This window comes from Aquarana catesbeiana, linkage group LG03, assembly GCF_042186555.1.
Source record: "Aquarana catesbeiana isolate 2022-GZ linkage group LG03, ASM4218655v1, whole genome shotgun sequence".
NCBI classification, from domain to species: Eukaryota; Metazoa; Chordata; class Amphibia; order Anura; family Ranidae; genus Aquarana; species Aquarana catesbeiana.
In genome coordinates this window covers 465852857-465880377 of record NC_133326.1, presented here as the reverse complement: position 1 = coordinate 465880377, position 27521 = coordinate 465852857, and the positions used below count along the sequence as shown (strand labels likewise).

The 27521-nt window shown below is 42.0% G+C and overlaps 1 protein-coding gene across 2 annotated transcripts in view; it reads left to right on the top strand.

Annotated features, from left to right (window-relative positions):
* The window catches only part of LOC141132458 (uncharacterized), a 211574-nt gene that overhangs the window by 132569 nt on the left and 51484 nt on the right, over positions 1-27521 (top strand). For both annotated transcript variants that reach the window (XM_073620848.1, XM_073620847.1), the window contains one exon: positions 11-109. In XM_073620848.1, coding sequence (XP_073476949.1) covers positions 11-109 — 99 coding nt within the window. The remainder of the gene's footprint in view (positions 1-10; positions 110-27521) is intronic.

Sequence of the window (27521 nt, the reverse complement as noted above, 5' to 3'; positions counted from 1 at the left end):
CCTTTCACAGATGAGAAACATCATATAATCAGCACAATTTACATCTATATAAGTGTTATGGCTGTGGTTATAATAATTGCAGGTTTACTTTGGATGCTGAGAAGATCAGGTATGTTGTTTCTAAAGGGACAGTAGAAAAAGTTGATTTTAGTTAACATTTAGCTATATTAGGGATGCTAATGGACACATCACAAAATGGAAGTTACATCTGAGTATTGAATTAACACATACATTCAATGAACGGAGGTTCCTGAGCGATGATACTTTGTAGTAGGGATAAGATTTAGGTTCAGGACAATGCTGGGTTCAAGTAGAACGCAAGCTATTTGAGGTTCAGGGATCCATTGAACAACTCGACTGTCCAGATTTGTTGTAATGATAATGCACTACAAGGGTCTTTGAAGTTTGTTCAGCTGGCCTATAAGGGCCAATAATGGGGGCTATGTTATATTCCCAAGATGGGAGGTGGGGGGGGGGGGAGGCACAGAGCAACCATAGGGGTTGATTTACTAAAACTGGAGAGTGCCAAATTTGGTGCAGCTGTGCATGGTAGCCAATCAGCTTTTAACTTTACCTTGTTCAATTAAGCTTTGACAAAAAAGAACTGGAAGTTGACGATGACGCACTTTTGGCTCTGAACTGGGCTTTATGCCAACGCGAGGATTTGCCACAGAATCAAAAAGTCTTCATTAGAAATGCCCTAGACTTCTGCCTAAGCCATAATTTTTTTTGGTTTAATGGCCGTTTCTTCTCCCAATGCAGGGGCGTTGCTATGGGGGCCAAATTTGCCCCAAGCATAGCAAATTTGTTTATGGGTGAGTGGGAGGATAAAACGATTTTTTCGGTACCCCGCGCCCAGCTCCTGCTGTACAAACGATACATAGATGATTTGTTTTTTATTTGGGAAGGGTCTAGCGACAGCTTACATGAATTTTTAAATGAACTTAACTCTAATGCTAATAATATTAAACTGACTAGGGAATTTAGCCAGAATGAGATACATTTTCTGGATGTGAGCATTTTTAGACAAGGTGACAAGTTGGGAACCAGGGTCTACTTTAAACCCACAGACTCTAATAGTTACTTGCCCATTGACAGTGGCCATCACCCTATGTGGTTAAAAAATATTCCGAAGGGACAGCTCACTAGGGTGAAAAGGAATTGTTCAGAAGATGGGGATTTCTTGGTACAGGCTCAGATTATAAAGAAAAAATTTATGGAAAAGGGATATTATGAAGAAGCGCTAGATTCCATTATTCAGGAATTAGCTATGCAACCTAGAGTAAACTTTTTAGAAGAAGGCCCACTGGTCCCAAATAGGGACAGTCATGAATGGAGCTTCATTTCAAGCTTTCATTCTCAGTACAAAGAAGTGGAAGGCATTTTTGCCGCCCCCTGGCATGTGCTGTGCATGGACAAAGTGTTACAATCAGTCCTACCCTGTAGGCCTCAGTTTATTTACAGAAGGGCCCTGAGTTTCTCAGACAAAGTAGTGCGGAAGGTGTTGGACCCTCCGACTAGGCCCCCCACTTTTTGGAATAAGAATGGTTTTTATAGCTGTAGGAGGTGTCGTGCTTGTAAGGACGTAGAGAGACCGTTAAGAGCGTTGGAGAGTTTTACATCCACCTCTAATAATAAAGAGTTTGCCATTAAAGAGCTCATTACGTGCAACACCTCCTATGTTGTCTATGCTCTCCAATGTCCGTGTGGGCTTATGTATATAGGCTGTACTAAGAGACTTTTAAGAATCAGGATCGCAGAGCATATAACCAACATAAAAATAGGTTTTAAAGACCACAATGTCTCGCTCCATTTCAAATTAAAGCATAACCAAGACCCCTCTGGCCTCAGGTTCTGGGGCATTGACCATTTAAAACCGAAGTGGAGGGGTTCTAATTTGGTCCGTGACCTGTCTAAGAGAGAGACCCAGTGGATCTTCTTGGCGGATACATTATCGCCAAGAGGGTTGAACGTGGAGTTGGACATTAACTGCTTCATAAGCGATTTTTAATTGTCTGCTATGGGGTAGAGATGATCAGTTTCTTATTAATGCCTAATCTGCTTATATACTTTATGCTGTATACAGTTGAGGTTTGCGCATAGTTTATACGTATAGTCCTATTTTTTATAGTATTTTTTATATAGTAATGTATGTCGTTTTAAGCGTATATTGGTTTTAACTTACCTGATTGGGGTCCTTTTTTAGAAATCAACTGCCCACTATTGGTCTCTTTTAACTGACTGTATTTAGAGATATAATGTGATTTTTTTATTATGTGTTTTTTTATTATGTGTTTTTGATTGAATATTCACTGTTTGTACTTAATGATTTATTAGCGATTGAATTATATGGAATCAGTGATTTGCTATACGCTATATTTGTATATGCGCCTGATATGCTGCATTAACAAGCAGTTATCATGCTTCATTGATCGCCTGATATGCTGTAGTGTCATGTAGCGATCATTTTTAGTGATTGCTGCAGTATGTATATGCATATCGGCGGGCTTAATATGATAGATTCAACTTATTTGTTGATTGCATGTGATGATGTATTGTTAGCCCCTATTATAAAAGCATAATGTGTAATGTCATTTTTTACATGTTTTACATTCACTGGCTGGCGCTGTTTAGCCTGGGAGTGTATATGCTCGCTTATGCGAGCCAATGTGCAAAGTGGCTATTTGTCTCTCCCCCTCTCCTGTGGAGAAGCCGTCAGTATGTATCTCGGCCGATGACTTGCACCTGTCGTCACGCCGAACGCTTATCTGATTGGTTAGGGCGAATGGGGCTGGGCAATATAGACCTGTCCGTTAGTCGTGTAGGCACGCCCTCTGTTGAAGTCAGGATATGACAAAACGCGTCAGGGCGTGGCCTACACGACGCCGGAAGTGACGCTTGCGCTCCACCACAGCCTGTATCACAACCAGGAAGTTAGAGATCGCTACTTGGGAAGCTGAACCGGCTGAAGTTTACCATGGTGAAGTGCTGTGTCTAATACTTCCTTCTGATGTGCTCTTTTGATTGCAACAATAATGTACGTATAATATTTGAAGGGGGGTCTTTGTGTGATGTGAAGGGCTTTTAATTAATAAATAGGATTACGCTATGTGCGCTTTTCTTTTTGTTGTCTGGTGATTTGTGAGCCCTGATCGTCTTGGATTCCTCCGGAGGGTTGCTGACAGTGGCCTGTGGCTTGGATCTCTCTTTTCTTGGATGCTTATGGTTATTAGGCTCTGGTGAGTTTAACCCCCTGAGGGGAGTGTGTTCTCACAGGGTGGAAGTGGATGGATCGGTGGAAGGTGCACACTGAATTTCTATACTTCGATCACCTATGAACACTTTCTGAACCACTGTGCTTACTGCTCTTCTCTCTCAAAGGACTTTTGTTTGTGAAGTTGGCCACATTTATCCGTTCTAGCTCAACATTAGCGCTCTTTTTAGTGTGTTATTATAGTCATATTTTGCTGATTATGGTATGCCACTATTTATGAAAATTTGAAAACAGACCTCACCTTGCATAGTTAACCAAAATGAATAATAAATCTAGAGCCCACAGCAAAAAAACTCAAGACAGAACTTCTATAAAGGTTCAATTTCAGTTTCTGTCCCAAGTTCTGTACAAAATATCTAAAAATATCCCTATAAAAATAGGGTTTCTTATATATGTTTAAAGAAAACAATACAAAAAGAAAAATATCTGACTCTTATGCAGCTAACTTATAACAAATACATTTTTGTTTACATAGAAAGTATAAAGACACACAAAGTCAAGGTAAAAACAAAGGTGTACCTAGTAAAGGTAGTAGGTATACTTTTGTTTGTAGCTTGTGTCTCTGTGTCTTTATATTTCTTTCTATGTACTAAAATGTATTTGTTATATAATTATCTGCATAAGAGTCCATTATTTTTCTTTGTTATTGTTTTCTATAAATATATATCAGAAGCCCCTATAAAAAACAATATTTTTACAGTAGTTGGGACAGAAACTAAAAGTGACCATTGGTATTAAATCCACCACAAAATAAAATGAAGGACAAAAAACACCCAATAGTAAGTACTAAAACGGCAGCTAAAGGGTTGCTTGCCCAAAGAGCTAGTGATCAAATTTAAAGTACAGATTCCTAACTAACACCAATCTTTTCCTATGCACTTTGTCAGCTACAGTTTGTTCCCTACAACAGCCTCCAACTCACTGACACTATGGCTACTCTGTGCCCCACTTTTTATAGTAAGAGGGGGCCTTAATCAATATCCCCCTATTGACCCTTCTAAATCTGTTGACCATAGTTCAAAGACCATGCACTATGGTTGACAAAAATTTTCTGGGGTGATTCTGTATATAAACCCACTGGGACCTCTAATCTTGTACCCACAGGATTTGTCTTGAACTCATGGTAGTGGCAGACTGGAACCTTATCCCTAGTATGCTGTGCTATACTTCAACCACAGTGTTTTGTACACCATACAGCACACTACAAAATCTGAACCTGTGGTGGACATATCTGCTGTGCAGCCCATGCAGGTGATCAGGCGCCTCTGAGGTCCTGCAAACTGTTTCTTGTAGGGTCTGTTCCAGAATCTCAGTCGCAAGATGATGGTCAAGGGTGCTTAAGGTGAATGAAAGAGAAAATGTATAGGTCTGTGGGCAGTAACTGACCATACCTCATACTTTGGGTGCCAAGGGTGCAGCAATTAGGATGTCCAGCTCCTATTTCAGGAAAAGTAACTACCAATGAAGAGGGGCTCTTAAACCAATATAAAAGGCCATTCCCTCACAGAACACCAATGATTGAGGTACTTTTTTATATTGGTAGTCTGTCTAAATACTCCATTATAGGGGATTTGATGCTGAACACTAGGGATGAGCCGAACACCCCCCGGTTCGGTTCACAGCAGAACATGTGAACAGGCAAAAAATTCGTTTGAACACGTGATTACCGTTAAAGTCTATGGGACACGAACATGAATAATCAAAAGTGCTAATTTTAAAGGCTTATATGCAATTTATTGTCATAAAAAGTGTTTGGGGACCAGGGTCCTGCCTCAGGGGACATGTATCAATGCAAAAAAAAGTTTTAAAAACTGACGTTTTTTTCGGGAGCAGTGATTTTAATAATGCTTAAAGTGAAACAATAAAAGTGAAATATTCCTTTAAAATTCATACCTGGGTGGTGTCTATAGTATGCCTGTAAAGTGACGCATGTTTCCAGTGTTTACAACAGTCCCTGCACAAATTGACATTTCTAAAGGAAAAAAGTCATTTAAAAGTACTCGCGGCTATAATAAATTGTCGGTCCTGGCAATACACATAAAAGTCATTGAAAAAAAATGGCATGGCATTCCCCACAGTCCATTACCAGGCTCTTTGGGTCTGGTATGAATATTAAAGGGAACCCCGAACCAAAATTAAAAAAAAAAAATTGCTTGGGGGTCCCCCCAAATTCCATACCAGGCCCTTTAGGTCTGGTATGGATGTTAAGGGGAACCCAGCGCCAAAATTAAAAAAAAAAATAGCGTGGGGGTCCCCCTCAAAATCCATACCAGACCCTTATCCGAGCATGCAACCTGGCAGGCCGCAGGAAAAGAGGGGGGGAGAGAGAGCGCCCCCCCTCCTGAACCGTACCAGGCCACATGCCCTCAACATGGGGAAGGTGCTTTGGGGTAGCCCCCCCAAAGCACCTTGTCCCCATGTTGATGGGGGCAAGGGCCTCATCCCCACAACCCTTGCCTGGTGGTTGTGGGGGTCTGCGGGCGGGGGGGCTTATCGGAATCTGGAGGCCCCCTTTAACAAGGGGACCCCCAGATCCTGGCCTCCCCCGTGTGAAGCGGTAACGGGTACAAATGTACCCCTACCATTTCACAAAAAAAGTGTGAAAATGGTAAAAATGACATGATACGGCTTGGGGACAAGTCCTTTATTAAATAATAAAAAAATAAAAATGTCCCATGAAGTCATCTTCTTCTTCTCTTGCTCCGCCGATGGACCGAAAAAGAAAAAAAAAACCCGCACGCCGCCACCGATCCGCCTTCATGGGAGGCACCCGCCGTAATGACCGGCCTCTCAGGTGAGAGTTCTTTTATAACTGAGGACGGGGCCACACAGTGACATCGTCGGGTGACCCCGACCCCCTCTGATGCACGAGGACATCCCTATGGCTTCCCTGTAGCGTCAGAGGGGGGCGGGGCCACACGGTGATGTCCTGGGTGACCCCGCCCCCTCTGACGCACAGGGACATCCCTATGGCTTTCCTGTAGCTCCAGAGGGGGCGGGGTTACCCGGCGACATCACCGTGTGGCCCTGCCCTCAGGTACGAAATTTAAAGGAATATTTCACTTGTATTGTTTCACTTTAAGCATTATTAAAACAGCTCCCGCAAAAACGGCCATTTATAAAACTTTTTTTTGCATTGATACGTGTCCCCTGGGGCAGGAGCCAGGTCCCCAAACACTTTTTATGACAATACTATGCATATAAGCCTTTAAAGTAGTACTTTTGATTTCTCCCATAGACTTTTAAAGGGTGTACTGTAGCTTTCGAATTTAGCGCAAACACCCCAAAATGTTCGCTATTCGACAAACAGGCGAACACCCGATGAACGTCGGTCTCATCCCTACTGAAAACCAGAGTGTTTCGGGAGCTTTTATGGGGGAGAAGTCTAAATTTGCTGAATGAATGCAATAAGCAACAAGTTATAATGCATGTATTAGTTTCAAATAAGATATTTACTTTTATGCATATGAATATTAGCCTTCAGTTCTCATTGGATTTTGTGTCGGAAAATAACGATTGTTATTATTATGGAACTGGAGAAAGTGCAGAGAAGGGCAACCAAACTGATAAGAGGCATGGAGGAGCTCAGCTATGAGGAAATATTACAGGAACTGAATCTATTCCCTCTTGAGAAGGGGGGATATGTACAAATACATAAGTAGTCCATATAGTGAACTTGGTGTTGAGTTTTTCACTTTAAGGTCATCGCAGAGGACAAGGGGGCACTCTACAGCTAGAGGAAAAAAGATTTCCAAATACGGAAAGGTTTTTTTCACAGTAAGAACTGTGAAAATGTGGAATAGACTCCCTTCAGAAGTGGTTCTGGCAAGCTCATTAGATTGCTTTAAAAAAGGATTTTTTCTAAATTTACATAATATAACTGGGTACTAACATTTATAGGTAAAGTTGATCCAGGGAAAATCCGATTGCCTCTCGGGGGACGAGGAAGGATTTTTTTCCCCTGCTGTAACAATTTGGAGCATGCTTTGTTGGGTTTTTTTGCCTTCTTTTGGATCAACTGTGGGTGAAGGATTGTGTATATGGGATTGTATGTTTTTTTTTTTTTTTACTTGAACTAGATGGACTTGTGTCTTTTTTCAACCTGACTAACTATGTAACTATGTTATTATTTAGTGTAAAGAGGGCACCAATATTATTTCTGCACAGGGGCACATTGTTTACTTATTTTTCACTTGTGTGAACCCCTTCACATTATTCTGCGTGTCCCATACCGAAGACTGATGCTGTTTTTTATGCTGAATACAGTAGATCACTACCCTCTGTATTTTTCCAATGCTAGAAATTGAAGCCTGGTTAGGAACAGTAAAACTCTAAAGTTTTTGTGGTTCCAGGTTGCATAAATAAAATTACTGGTACATGCAAGGAAGCTTTAGAAAATAGTGGTGTTAGTGGTTACCTAACTGACTGCTGGTCTCATGCTGCTGGCTCTGCTGAGCAATATCATGACCAGTGATGGAACTTTGTAGTGACGAACATACTCCGTCCCCATTTTCACTTCCTGACGTGGGCGAGAGTTGGGTGTGGGGGCAGAGTAAACTATTGTTTTCATTTTCTAGGTTTTAGTTTTAATTTAACCATAGGATGTTTAGTTTCAAATTCACAGATCTGTATCAGGTTTAGGTAATGCATCCTGCTATACAGGGTCTCTTTTTTAAAATAATTTCTGGCTGTTTCAGTACAGTGCTTATAGTGTCTCTGCAGATATGTTTCTGTTTGTACCAGAACAGTACTTGTTTTATCTATGCACATATGGCAGGGGTTTGCTTGCATTGCTGAGTGTTAACCCCTTAAATTCTGGGACATCAGTAATATATAGGGGTATCCAAGACCAGATGTCTGAAATATTGGATTCCCCATACACTTAAGCCTAGTACACAATGATATTATCAGACGAATGGTAGTCTGTTTTTTTTTTTTTGCGCATGCTAGTATCCATATCGAAAATGAAGAGGTTACTAAAGTTAGGAAAATTCTCGTACAACAGAGTAAAAATTTGGAAATTATGTAATGTATTGCATAGTATTTGTATTGTATTTTCAAACAAAAACTGTACTGATTAAATAAAAATCATACGATCTGGTATCGTATGAATCATACGAGAAAAACTTTCGTGTTTGTTCCCTCAGATAATTTCGAATGAACTGTCCTGATCCGTTTTGGAAAGCTGTGTACTAATTAGATTATTATACTATCGCTTCAAAAGCGGCATTTTCCGTCCAATTTTCTGAATATGTGTACTAGGCTTTAGCCAGTAGAAGAAGCTCATGCCCCAGGACTCACAATGTGATACTAAATTAATTGAGACTGGGGCCCCCAAGACACCACAGGGTGGCCAACCAGCATGGCAAAACCTGATTAATTCAATCAATTTTTTCTCATATGCACGATCTTGTATTGAGGGATATTTCCCGAAATAAAATAATGTTCAGGCTAGAAGGCAATGCTTAAATGAGATTCTTTTACTGAACAGGATGCATCCAACATAGAAACTGTAAACCATTCAATGCAGTTCCATTACAGGCAAGATAAGCTTCATTAGGAAAATTTGAGGGAGGGTGGTAATATAACTGGTGCACACAGGATATGGTTCAACTGTGCACAGTACCAATTTAGCTTTGTGGGTTTTATTGTCAAAGCTTAATTGAACAAGCTAGAAGCTGATTGGTTACTATGCAAAGCTGCATCAGATTCTGTGTGCACCAGTTTTAGTAAATACCCCCCTTAGTGCCCACTATAACTGGTGTAAATAAAGTATACTGTCCTCTACTCCACAAATCCAAGTATAGCTGTAATTCAACTCCACAACGAAGTAGTCCCTCAGGGTGCACCCTTACAGTTCCTACTCCCATTGTGAGACTCTCCAAAAGAATTAGAGCACCTCCTTAGCTCCTTCTTGCCACCAGCTGCCAACTCAACTTGACCCTTCTGTCATTTTACACACTGAAGAAGGGATTTTCCCTGAAAGGACCTTTCCTTAATGGAACAAAGTTAAACAAAGATGAGTGGGGACATTTGGTGCTGTCAGTAAAATTTACAACAAAATTTTCACTAAGGAAAATAACAGTAGAGCCCTAACACTGTTACATGCATGTTCATACAGTACTGATTGTGTCTTTACGATCATGTTCCTAGTTGTGTCAGTACATAACTTATTGTGCATCTGCAGACATGTCTCTGGCTGTGTTAGTAAGGTACTGATTGTGTCTTGCAAACATGTTTCTGTGTTAGAATTATGTCAAATCTCCCATCTTTGCATTTTCATGATTCCAAGGACCTCCACCAAGACTTCTTCCGGGATATCCAGAATTCCTGTCAGCAGTTTCAGTGCTGCTCTTTGAATTCCTGCCTGATACTGAAAATTATCCTTGCCAGTCCTTCCTATGAATCTCTGCCAGTACTCCAATGCTGCTCGCATAATCTCTACCAGGACTTCCAGTATCCCTGCCAAAACTTACAATGGTACTCACAGGATCTCTGCCAGTATTTCCAATACTGCTCAAAGAATCCCTACCAAGATTTCCAGTATCATTGCCAGTACTTCCAAGAGCACCCATAAAATCTCTGACAGTACTTCCAATGGTGGTTGCAGAATCCATGCCAGGCCTTTTAGTGCTCTCTAAAACTATGCTGAACATATCGTCTGAACCAGAAGAGTATTTAAAGGAGAAGTACAGCCAAAGCTCATTTGTCTGTACCTCCCCTGTGGATCACAGGAGTGCAGTTTATTCTGCACTCCTGTGACCTGTCATAGAGCTGGCCCAAGCTCAGGCAAGATCGCGACAATGGAGTCAGGATCCACCCACATGCCCGGACCGCCATCTGGCTCAGCCTCTCAGCGAGCCGCTAAAAATCTGAGTAGGCCACTCCTACCCCCCTCCACAACCCAGCGCACCAGCGCACGTGCGGAGGCAGAGCAGAGAGCCGGTGACTGCAAGTCACCGGCTCTCTGCTTGGAGAGCTCTGAGAACCGAGCGATCTGCGGTGTTAGATCGCTCGGTTCTCAGTCTTATGCTGCGTACACACAAGCGGACTTTCCGGCAGACTTGGTCCGGCAGACCGGACTCCGTCGTACAATTCGATCGTGTGTGGTCTCCAGCAGACTTTTTTTTCCCAAAAGTCTGACGGACCCAGAAATAAAACATGTTTCAAATCTTTCCGACGGACTCGAGTCTGGTCGCAAAATCCACTCGTCTGTATGCTAGTCTGACGGAATAAAACCGACGCTAGGGCAGCTATTGGCTACTGGCTATCAACTACCTTATTTTAGTCCGGCCGTACGTCATCACGTACGAATCCGTCGGACTTTGGTGTGATCGTGTGTAGGCAAGTCTGTTCGTTAGGAAAGTCCGTCGGAAGTCCGCTGAAAGTCTGTCGGATAGAGCGTCGGACCTAGTCTGCTGGAAAGTCCGGTCGTGTGTATGCGGCATTAGAGGCACCGGGGGACAGATGCAGCATCAGACCTATGCTGCATCCAGCTAGGTAAGTGTGATTGGGGAAAAAACCTTAAACATATACTTTTCTTTTAAGCATCAGCCCAGGAAATGGCTGTTACTGTCTCTTCTTGCCAGCTACCTGATTTGTATAAAACCGCTATACTATATCACTGACCACCTTTTTCATTACTAACCTGGATATACCTGACTATTCTCTTGCCTTAAACCTGACCTTTCTTCTGCTATCTTGTTCATTGTCAGCACAGATTTCTCTGACCTCTTTTTACTGTCGTGCCTGTTTCTGACCCCTTCCATGGATGTGACCATTCTCCAGTCACTCCCAGTTGTACAATCTCCATATTGTAGCATCCCTATCCCTGCTCACCCTTTGGTGGGGCAATTCTGTGGGTCGCAACCTGGTGACAGAATAAAGCGAAACCCATCACTATTATCAGGAACTTTGGTGAAATCCCTGGTGCTTTGACTTTGCACCTTGGGTGAGCCTGTGTCATTTGCTGGGGGTTATTGTTGTAACATTCTTGTCACTACAGTATTGATACTGCACATGTTTTTAGTTGTGTTGGAACTGTACTGTTTATGTCTCTGAAAACATGTTTCTGCCTATATAGTGTATTGATTGTATATTTGTGGACTTGTCTTTGTTGTTCAATGTTCATTTATTGATCTTTATGCTTGGTTCAAACTATTGTTGCTCTGTGAGCCGTGTTCACGTGCACTTCTTTATGCACAATCCTATACCCACAGTTGATCCAGAGGAAGGCAAAAAAAACATAAAAGCATTAATCAGCTTGCTCCAGCAGAGTAAAAAAATCCTTTCTGATCCCCCAAGAGGCAATCAGATATTCCTTGGATCAACCTTACCTATAAATATTAGTATCCAGTAATGTTCTTACGTGTCTATTATTTGATTAAATACATTTTTAATTCAGTTAACTACTGTTTAATTCACTGTGTGCAATTGATTATTTCCTCACATTTAAGGGAAGTGGGGCACACGAGGTGTGTGTGTAATGGAAGTGCCTAAACTATTCAGGGAACAGGGGAGAGAAATATGGTATATGGCCTAGTGGAGAAAAAAAATGTAAATCTAGCCCTGAAGATACTGTATGTGTATGTTCCTGTCCTGAAGCTTTATTGTGTGGGCTATAGGAGGATTTACCAATATTGAAATCGTTTTAAATGTTTCTGCTCTGTGTTATGTACATGTTGGTATACACTGTGTACTGTACAATATAATGCTATATACCCCTTCTCTTGAGGTATCCATGTGCTGTGTGGCAGCTCTGGGCTACAGCAATGGCCAACTTTTCTTTGCAGAATGTAGATCACACTATCTCAGATATCAAGGATAACTTGCCACAAATGCGTAGCATTGTTGAATTGTAAGTCTTGTTAATTTGCTGCTCATTTTCACTGGCAAGTTGTACACTTGCAGAGCACTTGAAGCACAAGTTCTAGTTGACACTTTTCCAAATTCAGCCACAGTGACCCCTGTGGTGGGATGAATATTGCACAACAAAACTGAACCAGAACTTGCAGCAGACTTGCAGAATGCAAAGAAAGTTGATCTGGAGTCATGCAATGCAGACTTGCTGCAATTGTGCAACAAACTTGTGAAGCCAGGCAAGTCTAGCAATAGCTTAGCAAGTCATTTTCAAACTTACAGCACAATTGCTTGCTATCTGGGATATACCAACAACCAGTTAATTTTCTACTGCGATTTCAAGGAGCAATACAAGAGAGTTAGAATGGAGGCAAAATCACATTGCATTACCTGGCCAAAGCCCTTAATAACCAATTTGGCTATCCATGTAGAAATGCAGTATCTGTGTGATAACTACCAAATAATATTGCTGCATAGAACCTTAGTTATTAAGCAAGTTCTACAGTTAGATCATTTTAAACTGTGGTTATCATCAAAATTCTACACAAGTTGCTGCCTGACCTCTTGCAAATCATAGGAGATGCTGGGAACAATGTATGAAGATTGTTCATGAGTGGCATGTGTGTATGGGGCAAGGGGGAAACTTTGGGTGTATCAGGGGGATCATGATTGGTACAGGAATGGAAGATAGGTCAAGTGGAATGTGGTTTAAGAAGATGATGATGCAAATAGGGGACTGGAGCTTTGTGGATGGTAATGGGATGAATTATTATCCACTTAACTTTAGTCTATATCCATTTATATAGAAGACATGACTCCAAACATATGACCTAATGATTAGAGGTAAATTAATAGCATACATGGTAAGTTACTAGAAAAATGCATGTCTACCAAACTTTCATGTGACTGCTGCTGTGTTGGAATGAAAGGGAGAATATTATTGTGGCAACATGTTTAATTTGTCTTTCAAAAGCTTTATGAGGCTAAATACTATCTAATAAAAACATGAAAAGTCCAAAATAGTTCCATGGTCTATGATCACTCCACCCTCTCTATAGTTCTGGCCATGTCTGGCATGCACACACAACACAACATACGTAACACTTGTAAGGTGCAAATTTTTGTAACATGTTTGGATCATGCACCTGTTTCTCATTCTTCTTGACAAAATTGACCTACAGTAACTCTATCAAATTGGATGATGACCATTAGTGAACAGCAAGTTTCAGGTTGTGCCACGGATTTTCATTTGGATTGAAGTATGGGATTTGAAATGACATTCAGATTTTTTTTTCTATTAACTTCAGTGTAGCATTGGCTGTATTTTTAGTGTCATTGGCCTACTGCAAAGTGAACCGCTCCCCCAGTCCCAGGCTCCTTGCTGACTAAAAGAGGTTTTTGGTTACTCTTCTAAAAAGCTAAGCTTTAATAAATATTCAAGGGGCAGTTGTTACACAGACAGCTGCCCAACATCAGCTGTGGGTCTCTGCATCTCTTTTCAGCATTGCCATTGGCCTCTTGGTTACTCCTCTGTATGCACATTCTTTCTTTATAATATAAAAACAGAAGACCACATTCCGTTTGTAGGTGGGGTGCAGGGACAATAATTCACACAGTCAGGTGCAATATAAAAACTTGTATTGAAGTAATGTAGCAACAGTTCCCAACAAACCTGGTGGGACAGCCACCCAGCTGGGCACACGCACAGTTTGCAAAACGTAAAAAAGGAGGTTCCAGCTAAACTGGCAGCATCTGTTGAGAGGGGACAGAATGCCTGGCTGTCTCAAGCCCAATCAGCAAGGTATCCAGAGAGTTGCGACCCTACGCTTTCTCTCCTCATCAGGAACCTTTCCCTATCGCTAGTACGGTCCCTAACAGACAGGCTATCTTTCCCTACTCTACCCATTCTTATGAGTACTCCAAACCCAGGGGTCGGGGTCTTAAATAGACTCTGCCACACCTAAGACAGGTGTCAGAGTCACATGGGCAACCAGCATCCAATCAGATCACTACCCCACTGACTCCAGAAGCCCTGTTCCCCATGACTTGAATGCTACCTGCAGTGAAGACAGTAGACTACACCTGGCTTCATGTTTCCTTTGCGAAAAATACTGGAGACCTCTTGTGCCTATACGGTTTTAAAGTCTCAGTGGGCATGCCCCAACCACCTGTCTGTTCTCCTTCACAGTTTTCAGTCACTCCTTCCAGTTTTCCTTTGTAGAGTACAACTCTTGCTTCATGTAATAGAGGATTCTGGCACACATTCAGTTTCACATCCTTATCACTAATGCAGCACCTCTCTCTGCTTTCCATCTCAACACTGCACTTCATTCCAAACCACCTTTCTCCCTTTAAGTGTTACATGTCTGCTTCTCTTTGTGTTGTCATCCTGTGCCCTCACTGCAGTATACAAGATTTTGAAGACTGCATACTAGGAAGTTAGGGCAATGCACTCCCTGCTTACAGCACACAGTGTTAGAGACACACACACACACACACACACATACACACACACACACACGCTGTCATGCTTACCTCTAACACAGATGGCCAGACACTATAGCTGGCTACTGTGTTCTTATCCTAAGGCAAGCAGGCCCACCAGTATTCGGTTGCCCCCAGGACTTATACACAATGCTAAAGTGTCTGGCCACCATTCCAGGGCAGATGCAAACTGAGCAAAACAAACAAGTACTTGCGGTTGGCAGACAAGCAGAGTTGTTCAATGGCAGGCAGTGTTCAGAGAATAGTTGATATCCGATCTGAGGTTATAAACAGGGAAATCCAATCTAGCAGAGCAGAACAGACAAACAGGCAGCTCGATCAGGTAAAACACCCTCTATCACAAGCATGAGACTGCAAGCTTGGCTAGCTTATAACAGGTTTGGTCTCCACCCAGAGTCTGGCCACAATCAATCACCTTGCAGGTGGACAGACAGACAAGGAGAATGCCACAGCTAAAACCAGGATGCTGGAACCGGCAGCTATGATGAAGTAGGAGCGCACATGCTCCTGACATTAACCCCCTCTGATGAGGGGCCCCCGGACCCTTAGAGACAAGGTGGACATCCAGCACAGGACCATCAGGCTGGGCAAAGGTCAGGGGGTCAGCAAGGTCTGGTTGGTTAGCAGGTGACGTATCAATGGAGTCAAGCTGGATAGCTGGAACACAAACTGGATGCAGAGTAGCTTGAAGAAAAGGTCGAAGCCCCCACCTGGCCAAATGAGGCAGTCTATCTAAAGGATGGATGGAACTTCTTAGACAGGTTTGAGCAGATGTAGTTGCAGTAGGTTGAGGCCAGGTTACTGAAAGTCCCAAATATGAAAAGGCAGGCGGCTCAATTGGCATGTGCTGAACCGGAACAACTGGTGTGCAGAGACAGACTGAACCACATTGGTGTTATCAGAGTATTGAAATTATGTGCTGGAGGGGCGTATGCACGGAGTTTGACAGAGCGGTAATGTGCTGCTAGAGCTCCGCTCCGTGACAGAGGAAAAGCTGCGGTAAAGTATAAACCCGCCGGTAAAAAATCCCACCCTCTTCTCCCGCTTACTACCGTGACCCCCCGTGGGTCTGTTTGGGACACATAAAATGGTGTTGGGAGGCAATCGCAACAAGTTTTAAAACTCCCCCATTAAGGAGAGACAGACGTGGGCCGCAGCTAAAATGGCGCCGGCATCTGCCTCACACAGCACCTCATCAGAAACAAAAACTTATGCAACCAAACTCTCCAGGTGAGTCGGACACAGAACTGTATCCCTCACAAGACACTGCTCTTGAAAGCTCTGCTCCCCCAACACTTATAAAACAATTTGAACATATGCTGCAAAAAGCACTAAAACAAACATCAGAGCACATTACAAATAGTCTTACAAAGGAAATAAGAGAACTGGGTAACCGTGCAGAAGCATTAGAACACAGAGTTGATGACATTTAAATATCAGCACAACATCTTTTAGCAGAAATGGAAAATCTGAAGAAAATTTAATACTACAATCCAGACTGGAAGATTATGAAAACAGAGCCAGACGTTCCAACCTCTGCATTAGAGGAATCCCAGAAACAGTAATAGATTTGCAATCAACCATAACGGCTCTATTCCAAGAACTACAATAGGCTTTACCAATAGAACGCTTAGAAATGGACAGAGTTCATTGGACCCTCACACCCAAAAAAAAGATGGCCCTCCACGCGATATAATCGCAAAATTTCATTACTATCGCACGAAAGAGCAACTATTGGCAGCAGCTCGGGAAAAAAACGCCTTAACCTTCCAGGGTTATAATTATGAACTATTTGCTGACTTATCCCAACTGACCATTAACAAACGGTGCTCAATGAAACCTCAACTTATGCCGCGTACACACAATCGGACATTCCGACAACAAAATCCTGGATTTATTTCTGACGGATGTTGTCTCAAACTTGTCTTGCATACACACGGTCGTACAAATGTTGTCAGAAATTCCGGTCGCCAAGAACGCGCTGACGTACAACATGTACGACGGCACTAGAAAAGGGAAGTTCAATAGCCAGGGTGCCACCCTTTGGGCTCCTTCTGCTAATTTTGTGTTAGTAGAAGTTTGGTGAGAGACAATTCGCGCTTTTCAGCCTCATGCTTTTCCAATCGTTACTGCTCTTCAGTTTGTGCTTGTGGGTTCGTATCTGGTTTTTAGTGCATGTAGTCAGTTCGCATCTGATTTTCAGTGCGTGCTATTTCTAGTATGTATTTGATTTTCAGTGCATTCTTGTCCGCTTGTTTCTGATTTTCAGGTCGCTCTTCTGTTAGTTCATTCTGACCAGCCGTACTGTACTCGTCACAGAGTTCGTTCTATGCGGGTGCTTGGTGTTGGGGTTCTTACTTTGACCCAAGCCCAGTCCATGAACAGGACGGGGAGGAGTTCATGGACGAAGAATTGGTTGCTCCAGTGTGACCAATTCTCGCACATGCCTTTGTTGTGGGAGATCCAGGGGAATAATCCTGATGATTTCAGGAATTATCTCAGGATGACGGACCCCGTTTTTTACCATTTGTTGGCTTTGCTGTCCCCTTATATTACCAAGCAGGACACCTGCATGCGGCAAAACCATCACTCCTGAGCAAAGGCTCGTCGCCACGTTGCAGTACTTAGTGACGGGGAGAAGTCTGCAGGACATAAAGTTCTCGACAGGCATCTCCTCCCAGGCTCTGGGGATCATTATTCCAGAGACCTGTTCTGCCATCATTCAGGTCTTGCAGAAGGACTATATTAGGGTAAGTTTTCTCCTTTAACATCACATTCTATGTATTTAATATTTGCTAATGTGTTGTATTTCTTTCATCATTCCCTAATTACCATGATTGTAATATGCTGTGAATGTCCTTTTTGTCCTCATGCATGCTGGAAGTTTTTAATGCTCCTTTCTTGTCCTTCATGCATATTTGCCTTCACTAACCTCCCCAGCATGCTATCCTGGGCCCATACATACCTAGCCTAGTTACTTAAAGTGGATGTAAGCCCGAAATTTTTTTTATATAATTCTGTAGAGTATAAGATTTCCTATCATTTGAGCCCAGTCTTGCCACACAGAGTTAATCCATCTCTGAGCAATCCTCTTTTATTGTTCAGTGAGATAAATCTTGACAAACTGAGAAAAACTTTGTCAAATCCTCCCCCTTGCTGTGAGTGACAGGTGATTTACATATCTCGTGCATTAGCCTAAGAGACATGCATTATTTTTTAATTACCTCCCCCTCCTTTCTTCAGCAGCTCTGCAAGGATTGGCTGTTCCACACCTCACCATGATTTGGCATGCTGAAGTCATGTGGTTACTTTCCTGTCTTTTCACTGGATGTTAGAGATCATAGCAGAAGTTCAGTGTTAGAAATACACAGGAGAAAATTAATATTGACAAGGGGAGTGTAGAGGTGGGCGGGGAGTCTACTGACGTCACGACTCCACCCACCAAGCTCCAGACAACAGACCCACCCACAGAATATGCAGTTTTTCGGGTCTAATAACAGACAGAGGGGAGACATTTGACAAGTAAAGATACATGCAGGAGGCATGTATATCCATATAGATAACCCCTATGGCAGTAGTTTAGAAAGGATGACATTGGGTTTACATCCACTTTAACAATGTATTTTGTCAGCTCCATAGTAGTGCTTTACCCTAAACACCCCCTAAAATGTGTACAAATGTTATTTTTGTCCTTAAATTCAGGCAGAGTGCAAGAGGCTTTTTTGGGGGGTCCCAAACTTATTTGGAACCCTCCCTCCCCCCAACCACTAAGTCAACCGATACCAATACTCTGTCTGCTGACTTTGCCAAACCCATACACACTATACCTACCTCTTTTGAGGTCATATTTATGGATGAATTCACCAAAGCATGTAGTGAAAGGGCCTGCCTGAATACTTTCAAATGGTACTGTTTAAAGTTTTGTTCTCCTACTATCTTGATAGGTAATCACAGAATGTAAAAACGTGCTTCAATTTGGACAGTGTGTATTCATATTTTTGGATTATAACACTTCTTACCTGTCCAGTGATCTGCCAATACTGTAAGTAAGGAGGGGCTGGCCAAAGTAAAACACATTATTTATGCATTTAGCCCTCAATGAAGTGGAGAGGGTTAACCGTCCAAAATATCCCCCCACCCTAAAATTTTTACAATGGGCCATCAGAGGGGGTGAGAAATTTGATAAGTGGACCTTATATTTTTGTCTTTAAATACTCCTTAAAATAAATGTTTTATACTTATGTTGGCCAAAAATGTTTGTGTCTAATCTGCTTGCAATGTTATGTGCAAAAGTACTAATTTATTTTTTTTATGTTTCACTCCACAGTTTCCTTCATTGCCACAGGAGTGGCTTCCCAATTTGCCCAGCGATGGGACTTTCCCAACTGTGGAGGGGCAATCGATGGGAAACATGTCCACATCATCCCACCCCCCCAACTCGGGGTCATACTGTTATAATTATAAGGGGTTTCATAGTATTGTCATGTTGGTGGTGTTGGCGACATACGAGTTTCTCTATGTGGACGTGAGGAAGAATAGCCGGATGTCGAATGGTGGAGTCATCACCCAGACAGAGTTCTATGGACGGCTCCAGAATGGTGGCTTGGGCTTGCCACCTCCGGAAGACAACGTGGCTGGTCTACTGTTCATCTTTGTTGCTGATGAAGCATTTGGGCTGGTTGATCACCTGATGCAGCCATTCCCGATGAGGACTCTCACCCCGGACCAGAGGGTTTTTAACTACCAGCTGGCCAGAGCCAGAATAGTGGTGGAGAATGCTTTCGGCATAATGGCCAGCGGGTTCCGCCTATTCCTGACGCCAATCAACATGGCAGAATATAAACGAAACCATATAATACTTGCATGCATTCTACACAACTTTCTCAGGAGAAATGCTACGAACCATGTGGCCTCAGTTGGGCCAGAGGCCGAATTTCCAGAACAAACAACAACCCTGACGGCGCTTGAAGCTGGCTGTCCTGGCTTGCCCCCCCCCCCCCAAAGTGCCCGTGAGGTCCATCAAAAATATATGGAATACTTTGCAGGTAGGGGGGCCATTGATATGCCATCAAATGTTTGATAAACATTTTTAAAATACATTTTTATTTTAAAATGAAGTAATATTTTATTTGATTTACTGCTTGTGTTTCTTTTAGCTGTCTCCTAGGTTCTCCAATGGGCTTTTCTTTTTGGCCATTTTCGACAATAGTGAAAACATCATTTATTTGATACATGAGGTGACAATCTCTTCTTCAGCTATTATGTTGTGGGTCTGCTACACACACACACACATTGTTTTTGTTGTTAATGTATGTAGTGCATTAATGATTAAAAAAAAAACATTCTTTTCAGCGCCATGAATTAATTGTTTTGAGTCCCGAAAACTGGCCTGATTGGGGCAAATTTTAGAGCACTGTAGGGGTTATTTGCTAAAGGAAAATCCACTTCGCACTACAAGTGCACTGCAGGTGCACTTGAAAGTGCACTGAAACTGCACTGAAACAGCACTTGTAGTGCAAAGTGGATTTGCTCTTAGTAAATAACCCCCATTGTCACTGTAAAACACCAACTTACTTTTTTAGGTTTGACAGTAGAAATAGCCTTTTTTGGGTTAAACAGGCATGTTTTTAAAACCATAAAACACACACAACTCAGGAACTTACAAAGTTCAACTTTGACAAAGTGAAGGCAATATCAGACATTAGTATGTCAAAACTGTGTTGATATTGCCTTCATCAGATGGGGTGATGTCACCCCTGTGAAAGCTAAATTTTGAAGATGCACACAAATTGGGAGTCAACGTGTGGATTTCCCTCCTGATCCCAGGCCTAATGTCAGCATGTGCTAGCTCCCATCATGGGGGATCAATGGACGTGTTTAGGGGGTGCAACCCCTTCCTCTCATCTACTTTAGTTGCGAGGAAGGGGTTGCACCCACAAAACGCATACATTGATATCCCGTGATGGCAGATGGCACATGTTGACACACTGTGTGCATCTTCAAAATTTGTCTTTCAAAATACTTTAAAATCAGAAAAATCAGAAAATTAAAAACAAACTTGAATAATTTTGGGGTGTTTTAGATTCTGCCTAAAACATCAATGATGTTTTAAAGTCTTTTTTCCACATCATTGATGTCTTCCTTGATCTTCTGTAAATCACGATTGCACACCATTATCTCCCCGATGAGGATCTTTGCACATGCACCTATTACCTGAAGCTGTGGTCTCAGACACTCACCTGTTGTGGTCATTATTTCACCCACTTCATAAACCTCTCCTTCCTCCACATCCTGATGTTGTGGTGTGGTGACTTCCCCTTCTTTATGATGTTGGGGGTCCCTTGTGTCCTCTGATGTCCCGATCAAAAAAAAAGGTATACTTAGCACACAGATATTTGAGAGCAGAAATATGAACATGAAACATTGCTTGGAAGTGTCGTACAATTCTCTGTTTTGGCAGAGTACCAAGCTGAAGATATTATTTTTTTCACTTTCTAAAGCTGGAATACTTGTTTTGTGCAAGTTTCACACATGGAGACACCCCTAGTATCCACTGGATGACCTGTGTGGGACACCCTAAAAAGTTTTTTCTGGTGCCCCACACTAGTGCTCCTGCTTGCATTTTGTATTTCATTCTAGTTATAAACCCATCTAGACAACAATGTACTAAACTTCTTTTAATACAAATAGGCATGAACAAATGTAGTTAACCTGCATCTGCCAAAAACATTGTTTTGAGCGAACAAACAATGTTTACTACGAACGATTACTGTGCCCACAAACCTGAAACTTGCCATTTTTAACTGTACAACAGTGAAGAAAAGCACATGGACCAGCACGAACGTAATAATAATAATAATAATAGGAACACATGACAAAATACTTACTTTTTTGCACCACTCTCTTGATTCTTCTGTACTGATCCTGCTCCCTCAATTTGAGGTCTGACCATCGTTTCCTCAGTTGATCCTTGGATCACCGTACCCCAAAATTCTTCTGCAGACTTTACAACTTTAGCCATGATCTTGGCCTTTCTCACATTTGGGTTTGGGTGAGGTCCATGCATCTCATCATAGTCGGCCCTCTTCAAGATGTCCACCATCTCCACCATCTCTACAAAGGACATATTTGAGGCCTTAAACCCCCCCGGGATTGGGACGTTTGTGGCTCCGGGCTTTCGTCGTCCTCCTAGTTGCTGCTCTCCTCTGCATCCACTTGCTCTTTCTTCGCCATGTGCTCACCCACTGTGCCAAAATAGAAGGGGAGGGGAATATACTAGAAAGAAGGTCAGGGGCGGGTGGAGTTTCATGCATGCGCAGTGTATATAAAGCGTAACACGCGTGCATCGTACGTATGATCTGTGAGCGAAGGACAGAGTAGCGTAAGCGGCAATCGTGATAACGAGGTACAATTTTAACTTGGGGCATCAGTGGCCTATACTGCTTATAGATTGAAGCCTATATTGGGACAAGATTATGAGAGTTTAGCCTGACATTAGGGTTTGTCTTGTGTTGTGTCTTGCAAAGAAAATGGATTGATTCAATGATCACAGCTTCCTCCCCCAATTCATTGATATGTACAGAGAGCTGCCCTGTCTGTGGCAGGTAAAACACCCCTTTTATACTAATAAAATAAAGAGGCAGGCAGCGCTGGATCAATTGCTGGAATTGGTGAAGCCGCAGATCCCCACGGCAAACATCAACTATTTGAAGGCCAAAATTGGTGGCCTGAGGAGCACATATAATAGGGAGCGCAAGGAGGTCCAGGATTCCATGAGATCAGGAGCAGCAGCAGATGACATTTATGTCCCCAGGCTGTGGTACTACGACAGACTGTGATTTCTGTCAGACCAGAGTGAAACCAGGCCATCACTCTCAACCCTTCCTTCTATGCTTCTTTTCACCCCAGCTGAAGCTTCCGGCATCCAACCTGGGCCTTCCACCCAGGAAGAAGATGTGGAGGAGCCCAGTTTGAGTCAGGTATAGCATTGTTTAACATATTTCTCAAAATTGTGTTTGATGAACAATAAACTAAAACTATGTCCCATTTTCATACACAGGAAAGCCTCAGCCAGGAGGAAGCTGTGGAAAGTGGCAGCCAGGAGGTGGCAGGGGAAAGTTGCAGCCAGGAGGTGGCGGGGGTAAGTGGCAGCCAGGAGGTGACTGGGCCCAGTAGCCTGACCGAATCCCAGGTTCCTCCACTCCGCCTTCCAACCAAAAAGGACCAGGAAGGGGAGGAACGTGCAGGGGTCAGCGCTTTCTTTGATTCGGGAGGCTACTGCAGCCCTCAGAACCACCCCCAATATTCAAGAGGCCTACACCTGCATGGTAGCCAGCAAAATGCTGGAAATGGAGGTGGGCCAACGCCTCTTTTGTGAGGAAGTGATCTATCTGGCCCTAAATAAGTGGTTGAGGGGCGAACTCACAAGCAAAACGCACCTGTGTTGAACCATCCTCCCCCTCCTCCACCTCCTGCCACAAACTCCAACACCAGAGCCACAGCCCGGAAGCCAACGTTGGAAGCAAGCATGGAAGGAAGACAAGAGTGTGATGGCCTGGGTTCAGTCTGGTCTGACAAAAGACGCAGGCTGTTGTATGACCACGGCCTGGGGACATATATGTCATCTGCTGCTGCTCCCGATCTCTCGGAGTCCTGGACCATATTGTGCTCCCTATTAAATGGACTCCTCAGGCTACCAATTTTGCCTGTCAAATAGTTGATGTGTGCCCTGGGGTACAAAGGCTTTGCCAATTTCACCATGTTTATCCAGTGTTGCCTTCCTCTTTATTTTGTTATGACCCCTAATAAATGTCTATTTTTTTATCACAAATACTTGGCTATGTGTTTTAGTCCAAAAAGGACAGTTTGTTTGTGAGTAGGCAGGTACATTTCAAAAATACAATGTGAAATTTACAAGGGACACCAACACCAACCAATCTCTTTGAGGTTAAAAAATACTATAATGGTGTTGTGGTAAATTGACACACAAAACAAAAAAAAATATATATTATGGAGATCACTAGAAAAAAAGGAGATTTTTGATAAAAAAAAAGTAGATCACTATTAAAAAATATAAACATCATTCTCTAGATCTGGCAAAAAAATTATAAATATTAATTATGAGATCACGAGAAATAATAAAGAAATCAGTTTGTCAGAATTCTGTGTGAATATCATCAGCAAAACAACTTAATTATTCTAGCATTCTAAAGAAGAAGAAAATGCGCTGCATTAAAAGATTAAAAAATTTGCAGTGTGACGAATGTGCTATCTCCATTACGAACGCTAGTTTCACCAGACCGATCGCTTCCGTCTCGTACTTGATTCAGAGCATGCGTGGAGTTTTGTGCGTTGGAATTGTGTACACACGCTTGGCATTTACGACAATTTCAGGTTATATATGTTTATAAGTACTACACATTTGTTTTTGATTTAATTAGGTTGTATGCAGTTTTACTTGTTACAGAATAGATCAGATGTCATCGTCCTCTACTCCCATTATTGTATTCAAATGATATTATTAACTAAGTACAAGTACAACTCAAGCAATCCTTTTCACAACTTCTCTTGAGACACAACTTAGTTGACTCATGGAGAGAAAATAATCCGGCAAAAAGAGAATATACTCATAATTCGCACCCACACCAAACCTGCTCTCGTATTGACCATTTATTTCTAACTATTGGTATGATACCTGAGATTCTCTCATCAAACATGATCCCAATCCCTTGGTCAGATCATAGCGCGGTCTATACTACAATAGCCTCCACTATACCTAAAGCACATGACACATCTTGGTACCTCCCCAACAACTTATTTAAAAATCCATCTCATTGCAAAATAATTGAACAAGCCCTAAAAGAGTATCTGATACACAACACCTGCCCTGAAATCTCTCCACTAACTCTCTGAGAAGCACATAAACCAGTGATATGTTTAAGCGAGAAAAAAGAAATCTTGAATGAAAATTAGAGCTAGAATACAACAATGCTTTTGTACTCTTCCAAAATAATCCCTCCTCAACCACAGGAATAGGCTCATCTGGTATATGATCTATTCCTCAAAGAAAGAAAGGATCTCCACTCCTAGCCAAAGCTTTTAATATAATATTAGAAGGATATTCCTTTAGACAAGAATGGCTAATGGCATATATTTGTATGATACTTAAGCCTAACTCCGATAATACCTCTTGCACTAATTAAACCTTGACATAAAAATCTTAGCAAAAATCCTGGCAAATCGCTTCAACAAAATCATAGGCATTCTCCTTCACCAGGATCAAGTAGGTTTTATGCCTGCATGCCAAGCGGGTGACAATGTGCGCTGAGCAATTCTTTTGGCGCACATTACTCGCCGCATCCCCTCTTGCTTCCTTCCCCTTGACATCAGGAAAGCCTTTGATTCTGTTTCATTGCCCTATTTGCTACACACCCTCCAGAAACGGGGTTTTGGCCCCCACTTCACTAAGTGGATAGCCACACTATACGACAGACCTCAAGCATACATAAAATATGCAGGTTACAAATCAGACTCCTTTAAAATAGAAAGTGGCACGCATCAGGGATGTCCACTCTCCCCCCTCCTATTTGCCCTTTTAATAGAACCCCTTTCTCAATACATCCGATCAAACCCAACAATAACTGGAATAGAATTAGGAGGCTATCACAACAAATATTGCTTATTCGCAGATTACATTTTTTTATTTTTATCATCTCCTCAGGTCTCAGGCCCCAACCTCTTACCTATCCTCAGTAGGTTTGCCTACATCTCAGGACTAACAATCAATCCTAAAAAGTGCTTAACACTGAATATATCCCTATCTGAGAGAGAAATAGACACAGTGAAAACTGCACTTCCCTTTACCTGGGCCGAGAAAACAATCCCATACCTAGGAATTCACCTAACAGCTTCCGTTTTGGATCTCTTTTCAGCCAACTACCCTTCTACCCTACAACATGTAACAAAATTAATGAAACAATGGTCACACCTTCCAATATCTTGGCTATGTAGAATTAATATTATAAAAATGTTGATCCTACCCAAACTACTATATTTGTATAGAGTCCTACCAATCCCTACTCCTGCCTACTTTACATGACTAATCCAGAAAATGGTGATGACATTTGTATGGAGATCCTCCAAACCACGTATACCCTCCTACACTCTATATCTTCCCAAATCTAAAGGTGGCCTTGGCTTTCCAAACTTTGCAGCATACTACAAAGCCACTCATATTGCAAGCCTACCCAAATATCATGCAACACAAGAAACTCCTCTATGGGTGATGATAGAAGCAGCTGATTGCGATCCTTTATTGGTCTCAAATCTACTATGGCTTAGCCCTAAAGACTGTCCTGGTTTGTGTAACCCTATCACTAAACACTTTATATCTCTTTGGGATAGTCTTACATTTAAACACTACTTACAATCCCCACACAACCCTCTCCTCTCCTTCCTTAAAAACCCAGATTTTTATCCAGCATGGGTCTCCCCCAAGTCATTCAAAGTATGGGCTTCACTGGAAGTTCTGAGATTACACAGATTTGTCACATCTTCAAACATTATCCCTTTCCAAGATCTGCGCGAGACTTTCGGATTACCTCAATCGGAAATATTCCAATACCTCCAAATCAAAAACTTCTTCACACCTTATACAAATATGAACACACCTCTGAATCAAGTTACAAGCTTTGAAGACACATGTAAAAAAGATCCACACGCCAAAGGACTAATCTCTTCCCTTTATTCTCAGTTACTAATTAAACCCAACTCAGACAAACCATCCTACACTCACAAATGGCAGGAGGGCCTTGGACGAACTGTTACTGATACAGAATGGTTGGATATTTGGCTGGCAACTAAAACATCCTCTCCTAACATTTTAGCAATTGAATCCAATTATAAAGTTTTCACCCGTTGGTACCTTGTATCCTCTAGAATAGCTAAATACATTCCAACTTACACAGTTCTTTGCTTCTGAGGCTATCCAGACCTGGGCACACAAACGCATGTTTGTTGGGCCTGCCCTATAGCCCAAACCTTCTGGAAAGAAATATTTACAATTTCCTCCAGAATGTTCAAGTTATCAATACAACCAGACCCTACTATGTCACTACTTAACCCAAAACCTGTATATTTGACTCATATACAGTTTAGGCTCTTTGTTCAACTCCTTACAGCCTCTAAAAAAACTCTGGCAAAAGCATGGAAATCCCCTTCTTTGGTGGTAGCTGAGACAAAGCATAGAATGAATGATTTCATGATTCATGCAAAAATGTCAGCTATAGAACATAACCAAATCCCCAAATTCAAAAACATGTGGCACCCATAAGTTCAGCTTTCCATAGCATCATCTTTAGATGATCCTGCCATGGTAGTTGATTATAAAGGGTGGATATAGGGCCTTACTTTACCACACACACTGGCTCTCGGATCAACCTTGTGAACTCCTTCCCCTCTCTACTCCTCTCTTTCCCTTTTTCTCCCCCTCTTTTATGCTCATCTTCTCTTTCCTGTTCCTTTTGTAATTGTGATCTTTCAATACAAATATCTCATCCACAGAATCTTAACAGATTCAAATGTTGGATTGGTTAATTACCCTTATTTGAATTGTATCCTCTTATCTCCTCACCAATACTACAAGTTATACACAGTAATATATTACATGTTTTGTACCTTCATTTATTCATGTAAGTAACAAGCTTCATTCCATCTGTCGTCACTTATGTATTAACATGTATGTAATGCCTATTAATGTGAACTAAATAAAAGCTTTTGACAAGAAATTATGTGCTGGAAGCTTCTTGTATACAGCATACAGCTTTACTTTTATGAAGAAATATCAGAACATGTGTTTTCATGGAACAGAAACAGTAACAAGGAG